The 13968-nt window shown below is 43.2% G+C and overlaps 1 protein-coding gene across 4 annotated transcripts in view; it reads left to right on the top strand.

Moving 5' to 3' along the window:
• Nucleotides 1-13968, top strand: part of LOC121188043 (protein bicaudal D homolog 2-like) — a 43580-nt gene that overhangs the window by 12694 nt on the left and 16918 nt on the right. For all 4 annotated transcript variants that reach the window (XM_041047593.1, XM_041047583.1, XM_041047573.1 and 1 more), the window contains exon 2: nt 5085-5297. In XM_041047593.1, the coding sequence (XP_040903527.1) occupies nt 5085-5297 (213 nt within the window). The remainder of the gene's footprint in view (nt 1-5084; nt 5298-13968) is intronic.

Genomic DNA, 13968 nt, shown 5'->3' with positions numbered 1-13968 from the left:
AATCCGTGACTGAAAAGGCCAAATTGAAAGTTGCTGATGTGAGCAAGAAGGAGAGAATTCAAACCAGTGGAGAGTTAATCATAATGTCTGTGGATTTGTCACGGGATGAAAGTGAATCTCTGTCTTCTCCATTTCCATCCCACCACCACTAGTGAAATGTAAAGTCTCAAGTAAATAATTAGCTTCTCTGTTACACATTAGAGAAAGTTATATTGGCTTTGGCGTAACATTCACCAACCAACAACAGCGCTCACAGTAAATTTAGTTAACTAAAACAAGCATACACTGCCACGTGAGATGGGCAGCATTCCTCATAGAATCATGTTATAAAGCCTGTTCACCCAGAAATAACAGTAAGCTCTTATGTCCCAAAGAAATAAATTAAGTTAAATAAATTAAATTAAATTAAATTAAGAATACTGGGTCAGCCTGCAGTGCTGGGTCACACATTTGTATTGCAGTAAGCCACTGGTTCACCAGATGCCTTTTAACCTCATGCCCCAAGAGATCTGTGTTATGCAGAGATGATAGTCGACCGCTAAATATAGAATCAACACACACCTCGAAGCTATTTGTCCCTTCAATGTCACTGGCTACGCAGTGGCCTGTGAATGAGGATGGAGAGGCAAATAGACAGAGGGAGAAAGCCAGCATGTCTCTGTTTATCATCGCAAACTGTGACTCCACGTGAGCTGCGATTCACGAGGCAGGAGAAACCATTCAAGGTTTTTTTTTTTTTTTCCTTTTCTTTTCTTTCTGCTCCACCTCTCTTCCTCCGCAGTCGCCTACAATGACAGCCCTAACACTGACCAGCCTTCAGTGTTGCTGAAACACTGCTTTGGCATCCAGGCACAACCCCAGCACTCTCACCATCTGTATGAGTAACTAAACCAATCTAAATGACAGAGCATTACATTGTTCAGGATTCATCACAGGCTGTCTTTGTCATAGCACAAGAATGCTGCTGAAGAGAGAAAATCTCAGCTCAAAATCAGCCCACTCTTGATTTGGCGAGGCTTGTGGACCGTTCTCATATCACATTTCTGTATGTCGAGGGTGTGTCGTGTGGTATTTCACAGAGAGCATGTGCTGTTGTGCCCTGTCTGGCATTATCTATTGAGATTATCATGTCAGCGTTATTTCTCAAAATCAGTGTGTGGATAAGAGAAGCCATCTCCTACTTTTTTTCTATGGGTATGCCAAAAAAAAAAGCACTGGAGGAGATTTTTGTTGGCAACATTTTTTTCTGTTCTTATTTTCTCTTTCTTTTCACTCTCAGTGTCTAGAATTTTAGTTCTTCTTGTCTCCAGGTTTTTTGTTTTTTTTTTTAATGTGTGCATGTCTTTTATTTCATTTTTATATGTTTTCTTCAGGACATTTGTCAGCCCATAGAAAACACCATGGCCAGTGAGTTCCTGAGACTCACAGTAAAGCATAAGGCTAATTTCTTTGCTATCCTATCTGCATCTGATTGCATGAATGCAAAGTGCAGCCTCTTTCGATATGGCTCGGCATCAAAGAAGTTGTCTGACCACTCTCTCTATCTAATCATTTTTCCATTTCTAAATTTCTGTCTTTTTGAAGTAAGCTTTACTTTCCCAGTAGAGCTGGGCTTTGAGACCACGGGGGACTAAATGGAAACTTTAACAATGAGATGATCACAGCTAAAGCAGAGATCGAAGAATCAGGCCCAACTCCTGAATGTCCTAATTGGGTTTTGGTCCAAAGGCAGGGCTTTCCAAAAGGACTTACTCATATTGATTCAAATGCTCCTGGCCTCTTGAATCCAGCCCTGTATACAGTTTGTGTGTGTGTGTGTGTGTGCGCATTAACTTGAATATACCTATTGGCTTTTTTTCTGCAGTAATCATATCTCTTGAGACATCTCTACCCACTCACTGTTCTCACTTCATGTCACACAAATACTTTTCTCTGACAGCGGAACAGGAACTGAAAATAGAATTTTAGATTTGCTCGGCTCCACAGGGGCCCTGAGACCAGCGCTATTGATCTGTTTGCTACCTGTCAGAGACCCAGAGCCCGTCTCCCTTGTGCTCTTGACTCACCGGATTATAGGAACATGTGCAGGAGGATTCTGAGCTGGGAAAACCAGAGTGAACTCTGTGACCTACATTCTCTCTGCTTTACTTTCCTATGCAATGTGAGGTGTTGACCATTAGCCCTCTGCACCCAGTGTTAAGCACCCCCCCCCTATTGCTCAACAGCGATCACAAAGTAGAAAGGTGTGATTGACTGTTGAGTCCTGGTTGGTCTCACCTTCTAATCAGTGGACTTTGTCTTTGAAGGCTGTGTCTTTGGTCAGATTAGAGGACAATGCAATGATCACACCATGTTCCAACATGTTTTGAACACAAACACAAAAGCAGTCTGTTAAATCTAAGACTTGTCAAAGAGCACGCTGTTGTAGCAACATTTGTTTTGCAGAAATATAAACCTACAGAAAGCTGATTGAGTTTAACACCCTGGGTGTGAAATAAGCCTCATTACCTCAGAAACCAATGTTTTAGTCATAGCAACGTGCTCCTTCCTTAAATTCGTCTGCATTCATGCACCCACGCAGGCGTCTTTATTTGCACTTTTGAAGTTTCCATGCGTACATCATATGACTGGGACAGTCAGATCCTCTGTTGTGTTTTTAGCAATGTATGGGGAAGTAATGAAATAACTCAGAACTAAGATCTGAGGTGGCTCGTCTCATTTTATCAGCTCCTCAGTCGCATGATGCTTTTGATCATAGTGATTATGTACTTTGATCTCCACATGGCAGCCTAGAGTATAAAGACCAGCCCAGCAGGGTGGCTAACCTCAGACCATGATGTATGCACTCATCTGGAATCAGAAATCGGGTTCTGTAGAAGGATAAATCTCTTAAATTACTGACTTTTCTTTATGTAGCGCCATTATGTTTGCCATAGTCATCTTTGTGGAAAATCTGAGGAAATCCAGTCCAGACAGCCTGCTAATGAATAAAGACCTGCCTCTGATTAGCTTTACAAGAGATTAATAATCCATGCTCACATGTCCAGTGAAAAAAACTAACATATGGCAAGATAAAGATGAATTATAATTTGGGTAGGCAGCTCACTGTGAGATTATAGGCTTGGTCGCGTGCGTCCCCAGTTTACCCTCCCCTAAAAGTAGCCTAAACCCACGCTTGGGGAGCTGAGATTAAAGACCTTGGGTCAGTGGGTTTTGGCTAGGCGCTCTACTTTATGTTTGAAGGACAGGCCTCTTAGATTGGAATGACTGGAACCCCCTTCGATATCCACCATGCACCAAGATTATAATGATGGGATTCCCCTTGTTTCTGATTGGGTTAATCCTGCCTCTTGTAATGACTTTTTAATCAAACACAGCCTCCTGCTGATTGATGGTGTGATTTTTGGAGGGGAGGGAGGTGGTGGGGAAGGTATGAGGGTAGTTTTTTTTTTTTTAACCAACACTGTTAACTAAAGTTATTGACATTGGTTGTTTATTGACAGCCAACGTGTCTGTCAATGAACACCCCTGTGAACCTTGGTTATAAGATTACCGAAACACTTCCCAGTGGTAAGAACAGTTGGCATGTTATCAGTTCATCTGTAAAAGTGAAAAACTATAGTGATGTATTTTTTTTAGTACATTGGCTCCGTTAGGCATGTGCAGCAACGTCGTTGTTGGTAGAAAGACGAGTTTCCTTACGTCACTGTCAAAGTGATGTAAATACCATTTCAAATTGCTGTTCAAAATAAAGCATATTGTGTCTCAGAGTGAGAGTTTAACTGTTCATCATTGCTGTCTCGCTGCTTGGACTATCATCTTTCCTGGAATGTGAGAGATATTCTAGCCACCATGCACGAGACATGATGTCACGCATTTCTGTAACCCATTAAACCAGTTTTACACATTCGCATATTCATCCAAGTCCTGCAAGTAGGTCAGTTCGACTAATACAAATTTCCAGATTTTTCTTTCTCTAAAGGAATTACTGGGATTAATACCATAGGCAGTCAAACAGAGAAAATCCTGCAGCAGCCAGTCACATGCAGATGTAAGGGGGGGCCAGCAGGTCAGAGAGAAGAGAGAGTGCGGTGCAGATGCAATCAGGGTCAGATTGAGTGCCTCAGGTGATTTCAGATTACTGGCTGCGCACAAGCTGTGTGGCTAGATGAGAATCAGAGTTTCCATCACTGGTCGTTGCAGGATTGGAAATGAAATCTGTAAGCAGTGGGATGATTATTTTGAGAAGGGTGAGAGTAGTCTAACCTAGATTCTCCTGCATTGAAGCTCTCTCTCTCTCTCTCTCTCTCTCTCTCTCTCTCTCTTCCTCTTCCTCTGTGTGTCTGTTTTGTGTCTCTGTCCACAATTTTTGTTGCTGCCTTGTGGGCCATTAACAAATTAAGGTCACAATTAAGGCAGCCCTAATAATAGTGAAACAGTCTTTCATTTCACACAGTCAAACTATATTACTGTGCATCATAGCCTTTCATCAGAGAATATCTCCTAACAGAAGGTAGAGGCAACCTTTAGGTCGCCCATAATTATTTAATCTTCACGAATTTCATCCCCTTCAGGCAATCTGTAAAAATCAAATAGTATCTGGTGACGGTTCTGTTGCTCTGCTATGATCTGTTAGGGTATTAAGAGCATTAGAATACAGGAATCACCCAGACTCAAGTCCATTTGCTCTACTTTTCCTGTTTGGTTTTCCCATCTGTGGAGTCACTGCAGAGCACGTGCAGAGGAGGCCAACGTCCTGTGGGTCGGGGAAGGGGAGATTGGGGTGAGTGGGGCATGGGGGAAGATGGGATGATGCAGCCCAGATGGAGCCCAACTGATTATCCCAATGGGGCCATGGCAGAATTTTGGGAGGTTTTTTGAGCCCCGGTCCCCAGATGAACCACAGCAAAAGAGATCAGTGTCACCTTAAAATCAAGTAATCTTTTGTCAGTTATAATCCTGATATTCAGCACTTAAACAGCCAGTTAATGGTTGATCTTCTGATTTACATTATATCCCTCATGTGGCCATTAAATACTATTAAGAATGCACTAACAACAAATTCTCCATCACTGTGTCTCCAGGCGTTTGGACAGGCCTACTCCAACCACAGGAAGGTGGCAGCAGATGGGGAGAGCCGTGAGGAGTCTCTTATCCAGGAGTCGGCCTGTAAGGAGGCCTACTACGAGCAGAGGGTCCTGGAGCTCCAAACTGAGCTCCGCCAGGCACGCAACATGCTCATCAACACCCAATCTGAGAACGAACGCCTGAACACCATCTCTCAAGAGATGAGAGAGGTAAGACAACAAAACCCAGAATCAGAACCATATTACAGATTACTTTCTCCAAGTTGTGACAGAAGTTTATATTTAATGTTTAATTCAATCAGCTGGAAATGAATCACAGGATGCTGGACACTGCACATATGAGAGCTGGGTAAATGCGCTTCAAAGATTAGCCCTGTTGATCAGAAGACTGTTTTTTTGCGTCAGTACTTTGAAAATGAACTCACTTCAGAGTTGAAGAAGAGGGCTGTGTCTGCACTTGTTTGCCTGCAGCTGTTGAGAACAACGAGTGTGTTTGTTGATGCTATCGTCCGTTGCTTGTTTTTTCTGCCTGAATCTGCAGAAAACATGACAGGTATTCACTGCTGATCAGTCTCAACCCCTGTGTAGTTCAGCCCAGGAGGAAAATGAGGCATACGAGCATTTCACTTTTTGTTACTTTTTATTGGGTGCAAAGAAAAGAGTTTCAAATGAATAGAAATTACTATTAAGGGTGTGATTGTTAAGTGTTGTGCTTTTGACTTGCTAAGACAAGATTAATCATACCACAGGACAGAGACCAGGCTGATTAAAGCAGCACCTTGCCTTCAAGCCTAATGTGATGTCCTCCACCCCTGTTGTGATCTAGGGTGGAGTTATAATCACAGGTAGAGGAAAATACTGAGACTGTGGGAAATTGGATGCTTTGCAAAAGGCGACATGATCCTACATGTATAATTGATCGATTAATTCTCCTTCTGTCATTTATTCACACAAATTACAGGAGGAGTGACAAAAACCTCCACCTCGCACAAGCCCTTAACCAGCCTGTTTACAGAAATCTGTTCGGCTGAAACACAATCAAGTCATTTTCCCTAAATTGGATCGTAACCACACCCTTTACACATTCCAACGAACAAATTAATATTCTACTCTCTTAAGCTTCCCTAACTTTCATAACGCAAATCTTTATTGTCTGCTCCCCACTTTGGACAATGTCTGACCTCACCCACTGCTGCCATTTACATATACCCACAGCTAGCTGACCTCATTAGAAGAGACAAGAGTGAAGTGCAGAGCGTGGGTTGAGTGTCTTTGCCAGCGGCCGTGCACGTGCAGTGTTGCATGATGGAGCTGTTGATGAGGAGACTGAATTAACAGCAGAGCAGAGCAGGTTGAAATCACACTGACTGAGAGTTGTATGGAGCTTTGAAGAAGGCTGTTTTGACACAAAGACGGGGAGACATGAAGGGATGAAAAAAAGATGAACACAGTCTGACAGGAGGGGCACAGGGAGCCTCTCAACCTTTAGATTGGTTTCTTTGAATCAAAGGTCCATGTTCCCTAGACAGCCAAGTAAAGGCCTGAATAATAATGAGGGGGGGGGATTTGAAGTAGCAACTTGTTTGAGGAGTGTGGCTATATGAGGAGAGAAGGAACAGACCACTGATGCTAGATTTATCATGATTTATTTGACACTCGCAGCTCTAGGTAGGTGCATGGTACATCACATACCAGACAGGAGCACTTCCTTCTGTATCTTTTAAGTTGTTGCATCATACCAGTATGTTGTACAGAAATTCTTCGGTTCCAACAACCAAAAAATTCTGTAGTACAATTGCATTTTGGTGTTAACTTGAAGATCATTGCTCTTATATTCATTCTATGCACCCCTCTCCACCCAAGCACCAAGAAAACCCTGGGTATGTGGTACTGCACCTCCATTTCTGTCTCTTTTTTTGGTTTCTGTATTCCCTCCGCTCTCCCTCTTCCTACGTAGTAGTTTAGAGTGTTGCAAATCTTCCCATGTTTGTGCACAGCAGATTTAGCTGAGTCCAGTGTTTTGCAGGTCAAGTTGGTAATTCCAGTGTAATTGGTAGGGGGACGAAAGAGGCCTCCCCTCCCGAGTGAGTCCAAAGTCTTTGGCAGACAACTGCAGGAATGACATCTGTTTTCTGTGAGTCACTGCTTGAGACAGATGTCAGCAGCATTTCTTACTGAGATTAGTGAAAAAGACTTAAAAATCACAACGACTTGAGTTCCGGAAAGCTCCAAATTCCACTATAATTAGGTCAGCTACTGCTCAGCTCTGAATCTGAGTGGTTTAAGATGGGCATTACGGAAGCCCGGACATGTTTTTGAAACAGAACGTAAGTTTTTCATGTTCTACTTGAACATAATTTCCGCCTATGAATACATCCAAAATCTCCCGCCTGATGTTATTTACCCCCAGTTATGTCTTTGTTATGAACATTTTTTTAGAGAACAGGGAGTGCAGTGTTTTCTGCGAATCCTGATCTATAGCCATGGTGTAACTGGTGTTGCACTGGTGGCCCACTTAATGGCCTTTCTGCAGGTGCCATTCCCATTATAAACACCCTGATGCAACTCCATGGGCCCCGGCCAGCTCTAATTGGCTAAATAAAAAAGGCCGGAGTGTAAATCGCCCCATGTATGGGAGATAATGACACCCTTCTAATGGTACTTCTGTGGGTGGTAGGAGGAGTGTGTGTGGCAGGCAAATGGAGGGAGCTTGGGCACTGAGGCTGGCATTGTGACCAGGCTGACAGGGCTGAAAGACGTCTTTGTCTCCTGGGTTTCAAATTAGCCCAAAAGCTCAGGCTGGGAGAGGAGGGGTGGGGGCACAAGGAGACGACGAGAAGGGTTCTAAAGAAAGAGAAGGAGGCCTAAAATCCGTTAAAGGAGGAGAAAAGCTTAATGAGAAAAAATTGAACACCGATGGTGGATGGTGCTGCTTTTCTGGGACAGCATGGCTAATCATGTTGAATCATGAGGGTTACTGAATGACTCAATTTCATTATGGAATGCAACTGACAGTTGGGCTGTAACTGTTGCCTTTTGTATTGTTTTTATTTTTGGCCTTGTGTATTTAACTCTGTAAAATAGAGATGTAGTTTGGGTGAGAACTTTCCCAGCAGCAGTATAGCTGAAAGAAGGCTTTTAACGGATTTAGGAAATGTCATTTGACAATGTTTTGCTTACAAATCAATCAATAGAAAGTGGCGTAATTCCACAGATCTGGAGGCTTGTGTAAAATGGCTTTTGTCTCTGTACAGGCCAGTTCATTCACAACCATTTGTTACAGCGTTTCAGCTGGTTGCATACACCACATTCAAACCTCCCAGACAGCCTCCTATGCCAAAGACTTGAATGTTAGCCCCAAGCACTGATAAGACACATTTCACTGCGATGGTGCAGTCTACAGGATTAAAACCTCCACAAAGAGCCAGTAACATTGTAAGGAGGCGCGCTCTAATAGGCATGACTTCATTAAATTCAATCTCATGTCTAGAGAGCAATGTGCCCACAGTGATGGCTGCCATTATCCTCACAGAATGGGGATTCCCATTGCCTGCCTCTCAGGAAATTATCAGCCCAAGTCACAGATAGAAACGCTGAGAAGTATTATCAGCGTACTTCAGTCTTGCTAGTCACTCTCATAGAAAATATGATGTGCTTCCATCTCCGCGTCAGCGCGTGATTGCTTGCAGTACTTCCTTTCTACCTTCCACATCATTCAGGATGCTGCAGGAGGTGTTGCCTGCCCCCCCCCCCCCCACATTTAAGGATCATCCTGAAATAAATCACTTGCTGAGACTGTTTTATCCTCACAGGCACATAAATTATGGTGTTGTGGTTTTTGTCAATCACCATAATGTGAAAGCCATTCACATGTTAAACACGATTGGTTTTTACTCCCCATTGACACAGTGGCCGGAAGCTTAATTTGAGAGCTGCTTCAACTGGCTGCATTTAACACCTGACAGAGAAATGGGGGATTGAGAGGGAGAAGGCATCTGTATTGACAGGATGAGTTTAAAAGGTTAGAAGAAGGCAGAGAATTATTGCAATCAGAAGAAATTAGTGTGCTTGACTGCAGTTTTTCAGTGGCAGAACAGTAGAGCAGATGGACGTGAGGGCAGAATTTCAGGTGTCAGGGCAGCGCTGAAGCTTTACCTTGATTATTGAAAGGTTAGAGTGGAGTGGTGAAGGGATCCAAGAGGGGGTTGCTCTTTGTTCTCTCTTATTATCATCTGACGTGAGGCTAATGTAACAGGACTCCTACAGGGCTCTGGGGTGTAGATATCGAGTACCTTATTATTTCTTGTGACATTAAGGCCAAGACAGATCACCTTGTGTCCTGTGATAGTTGGGGGGAAGGGGACAGTGTGGAAAGACAAACAGAGAAAAGGTTGAAAATGTGGTCTCAAGAGAATAGAGAAAGAGATGAGATGTGAAAAGCTTTTCCACAAACACGTGCTACTTCAGTTTTCATATTTACACCAGGCATTGCTACTGCTGCTGACACAAATGACCTACAACCTTCTCTAAACCGTCCAGATGTTATCTGGGTTATCTGCTCCCAGCACCCAACATCACCTAGACTTGCTCCCTCTTCAGCTGGCTGTCTCATGAGCTGCGTGTCTGAGATTCATGGCTAAATTTAGCCCTTAAGAGAGTGAGTCTCCGAAATACATTTAGAAGATTTTCCATTTATACTTAATAATGTTTTGCCTGGTATTGTCAGTTTTGAGAAACCTCTGAAAATGTGTGATTCTTGATTTAAGCCCCTGGCTCACTGCACCAAAGAGGTTTTCCATGTTGGATCAATGAATCCTAATAAATCAAGAACACACACACAAACAGGACTGCACACTGACTTCAGCTAATGGTTTTAAACATGGTCTCGTGTATGTTTCTCTGCCTCCATCAAAGTGACCTCAGAATCACTAATTCACTGTTAAGTGCATGCAGGCACACTTTCACCCTGTGGGCTTTTTCAGCTGTAGACCACTGGGCAACGTAGCATACAAAGCCACACAGTCACAAGGCTCTTTTCACTTTTTGTTTTTTAATTGTCTCATTGAAAAGTGTGACCTTGACAGTGTTTTCTGTCCCTAATGGGGTGGCTCAATAGAATCACAGTTACTTGTAGAGAAGAGGAAGATAAAAGCAGATCTGCTCTCACCCACTTTCTTGGCTCTGACATTAGCAATAGGCCCCTGAGCTTCATTATTCCTTTGCTCTGTCTAAAGCCATACTAGGAACGGGGGGGTTGAACTGTAACTGCATCTGTTTCTCCTGAAGCTAATCCTCGGATGGGTTTGACTTTGTAGAGTTAGATTTAACATGGGTTGACGTGACCTTGACGTGCTGCAGTATTTGCTTTTTTTTTATGTTGTCAACTCACTGAAATCCAGAAGTACTCTCTGTATCACTAGAGATATACAAGCATAAGTGAGCAAGGCCGTCCCTGTCCACTTCTTTTTACCTGATAGGTAGATATGGTGGAACTAAAGCACTGTGAAGAAGGAATTCAACTGTGACTGATACATGGCAACTAAAAGCACACTGACACACTCGGAGGAGAGAGGGGCGGTGGGGGATGGAAAAATGCAGCAGTTGTAGTGTTGGTGAAATGGCAAAATGGAGGTCAGTGATATTAGGCAGAGAAGCTGAGAGGGGGTAAAAGGAAAAAAAAAAACAGTATTGAGCTGATGTGCACTTGGTGTCATGCCATTTGGGAGCCCGTCTCTATTTTGCAGGGATGGTAATTTGGAGAAGAAAAAAAAAATCTAGTACATGTGCATTTTACTGAAGTGAAAAGTGAGCAGGATGGAGAGCAAAATGGAGGTCATTGGAGTGAGAGTCTAAGAGAGAAAGATGGAAAGAGGATGGAAGATATATATTTATACTGAGCCTGTCTGTGCTATTATATCAATAATACAGTCTTGTGCCATCTGGGAGTCTGGGTAGCAGACTCCCAGATTTCTAGGAAACCAAACCAGGGAGTAAGAGGCCAGTAAATATGGATTTTGCAGAAACGCAAGCTGGATTCTTTGGAGTTATCAAGCAACAGAGCCTTTAACAAAGCATTAAAACATCCCTAATCTATACTTGTGTTAAGCCTGAAACTTTGCCACAGTGACTTACTAAGTGATGCAGCTCTTTCCCATAGAAGTGGAGGTTATAGCAGCTCAAATACATTGAGAAATTACTCAGAGCTTTGGTGAGACTTAAGCAGGCTCAGCCCCACTGTGCTGTCAAAAGCTTTTTACTGGTGAATAGAAAGCTTTAGAGTTGAAAGTGAGAGTTCATGCAGTTGGAAGAAGCTTTGACCCATAAAAATGTGCTGTTGTGACATTTTTACACCACTGTATGACCAAGAGAGACATAATTAGAACAGAAGACTATTCATATTCTTTACCAGGTTTGTACACATGCATGCAGTAGTCCTCTCTATGCTTTTAATCACCTAATGAATCATGCCTCTCCTGCAAGTTTATGGTATGGCAGTGCAACCTGGTGTTTTTACTGCCACCCACTTTGCGTGGAAGTGACACATTTGTCCGTGTGTTTGGTGTGTGTGGGTGTGTTCAAGCAGCTGTCCAGACGCCACCTGCAGTGACAACAGGCAGGGGGTAATCACTAACCACACACAGGCCTGTGGCCATGAAAGGCCTAGTGGCACCTCAGACGGCCTTCAAAATATCACACCGCTGTATCTAACCAGCCACACACACACATACACATTCCCAGGAGAAGCATGTGTCCCATGTCTGATTAAATGTTGTTCACACTTTTAGCAGGAGCACACATGGCCACTACAACCTCTGTCAGGCAGCGGGGCAGTGTAACCCCACCCTCCTGTCTCTGAGGGGGTTCAGTGTGGCAGAGGATGTGGAAACAAGGGGAAAGGTCAAAAACCATGCAATGCATTGTAATCAGATTGGAGGAGGATCTTAATCAGTTTCAGAGGTGGCCCGTATTCATCGGGACCAAACAGCAAAGACCCTCCAGCTGAGCCATATGACCCTGACCAGGAAGAGACCTGAACAACCAGCTGGCAGAGCTTTGTAGAGTTAAAAACAAGAGATTACTCTAGTCACGAGATAATGTTCAAAACGAAATAATTGTGTATGTGCTGTGCTGTATAACTGTAGTAACTGAATCTGTTAATGTTTTTTTTTTTTTACTGATTCCAGCTCTATTTTCACTTTTGCTTTAATTCAGTTCTCTGTCAGAGAACCGCTGTATGAGGACCACTGTATAAAGGCTTAGTTGTGGGACTGATCTGTATTATAAGCTCATGCATTATTCAGTAATGCACCAACATCAGGGCTTTCGCACAGCCAACACCCACGCTCATTAGACATGCGCAAAACCCTGGTGAATATTAATGCACCTTCAAACGTCAGCCTCAAGTCAGCTCTGCACACAGTGATTAATTATTACACAGAGCAAATGAGGAGCGTGTACATGGGGATTTAGCAAGTATTTGTATTTAGTATTTGTCAGTGCATTCCTCTCTCAGTGAGCTAAAATTAGGGAGTGAATTCCAATTACAGGGAAAGTAACAAAAACAGATTTGCTGCGTTATAGTCTCTAGAGTCACTTTAGATGTTTGGCGAGTGAATTATTTTTCTTTATCACTAAATCTGGATCACTTTGTAAAAATGTGCTCAATTATGAATAATGTGTGATTAGGAAATTTTACTTTAATGGCGTCTGAGCCCATTACAGGTAAATGGATCAAACAACTGGCCTTCTAGTTATTGGAAGATTTTTCTGATGTGTATTCTGTCTCATGGCCTGAGCACAAGACATGAGAAGATCTGCAAAGCGAAAGCCTCTCAGGATTGACTTCCTGTGGTCGGTGAAATGATCGGAGAGCAGGGATTGTGATGCGGCCATGTGGTGACAGCATGAGAGGAAGGGGCCACCTGGCAAGGGATTGGAAGGCTAATTGTCCCTCTGGTATTAGGTTATCTCTGCCAGCTCTTCTCAGAGAAGGACACGCATCACACACACACATACATAGCCACAAACACACACACATGCAATGCATACATACATACTGCAGATTCAGAGACAGAGACATTATTCTCTTTTTGCCTCACACATGAAAATAGACACATATTCTGCACCTGTTCAGGAGATAACAACCCTAGGTGTGTGTGAGTGTTTAGATTGAAGCTTTGCCATCAGATTAATTCAGACAGTGACACTACAGAGCTCAACCTACACCCGTACACACACACACACACACTCTAAGAGTTACATGCTCACTTGCACACATGAACATTCAAGGTCAGTTCAGACACTGCTGAATACACATATCTGTTTCACATGCTTTCCCACCTCTTTCTCACATTACACACACGTATGTTCGTTTCTTCAGTTGAAAAAGAGTGAGAGGCCCACACTCCATCCCCCCAGAGTATCCCCTTACTTCAGTGCTTTTATCTATTATTTCTCTGAGAACCACTGGCTAAGATGTCCCCCACCCAGATGTCCTGTGGGACCGTAATGTTTTGGGATGAGCCAGCAAGCAGGGGGTGGGTGGGAGGTCAGTGCCAAACCTCAGAAGAAAAGGATGGAGGGTTAAACAGGGCAATAGATCAGGGAGCGAGGACACAGGTGGCTCAGTAGAGCTGATCGGATCCTTCTGGCTTTCAGTTTGTGTCACTATCTACAAGCGGGGGAAGGGCATGTCTCTTACCGCTCTCGCTTTTATATAATTAATGATGCCTTCATTTCCTGAGCAGCAACATTACAGCAGTACATTACAAACACCAGTGCTAGCTTGTAATAACTGCCAAGCGAACACAATATTAACATGACATGCATTACCTGTTTTAGCATATTGCTTCACCGCCACACACTCATAATATTAGTGCAT

The sequence above is a fragment of the Toxotes jaculatrix genome, chromosome 2, assembly GCF_017976425.1.
Source record: "Toxotes jaculatrix isolate fToxJac2 chromosome 2, fToxJac2.pri, whole genome shotgun sequence".
Lineage (NCBI taxonomy): Eukaryota > Metazoa > Chordata > Actinopteri > Toxotidae > Toxotes > Toxotes jaculatrix.
The sequence above is the reverse complement of the archived record's forward strand: the minus strand, read 5'-3'. Positions and strand labels throughout refer to the sequence as shown.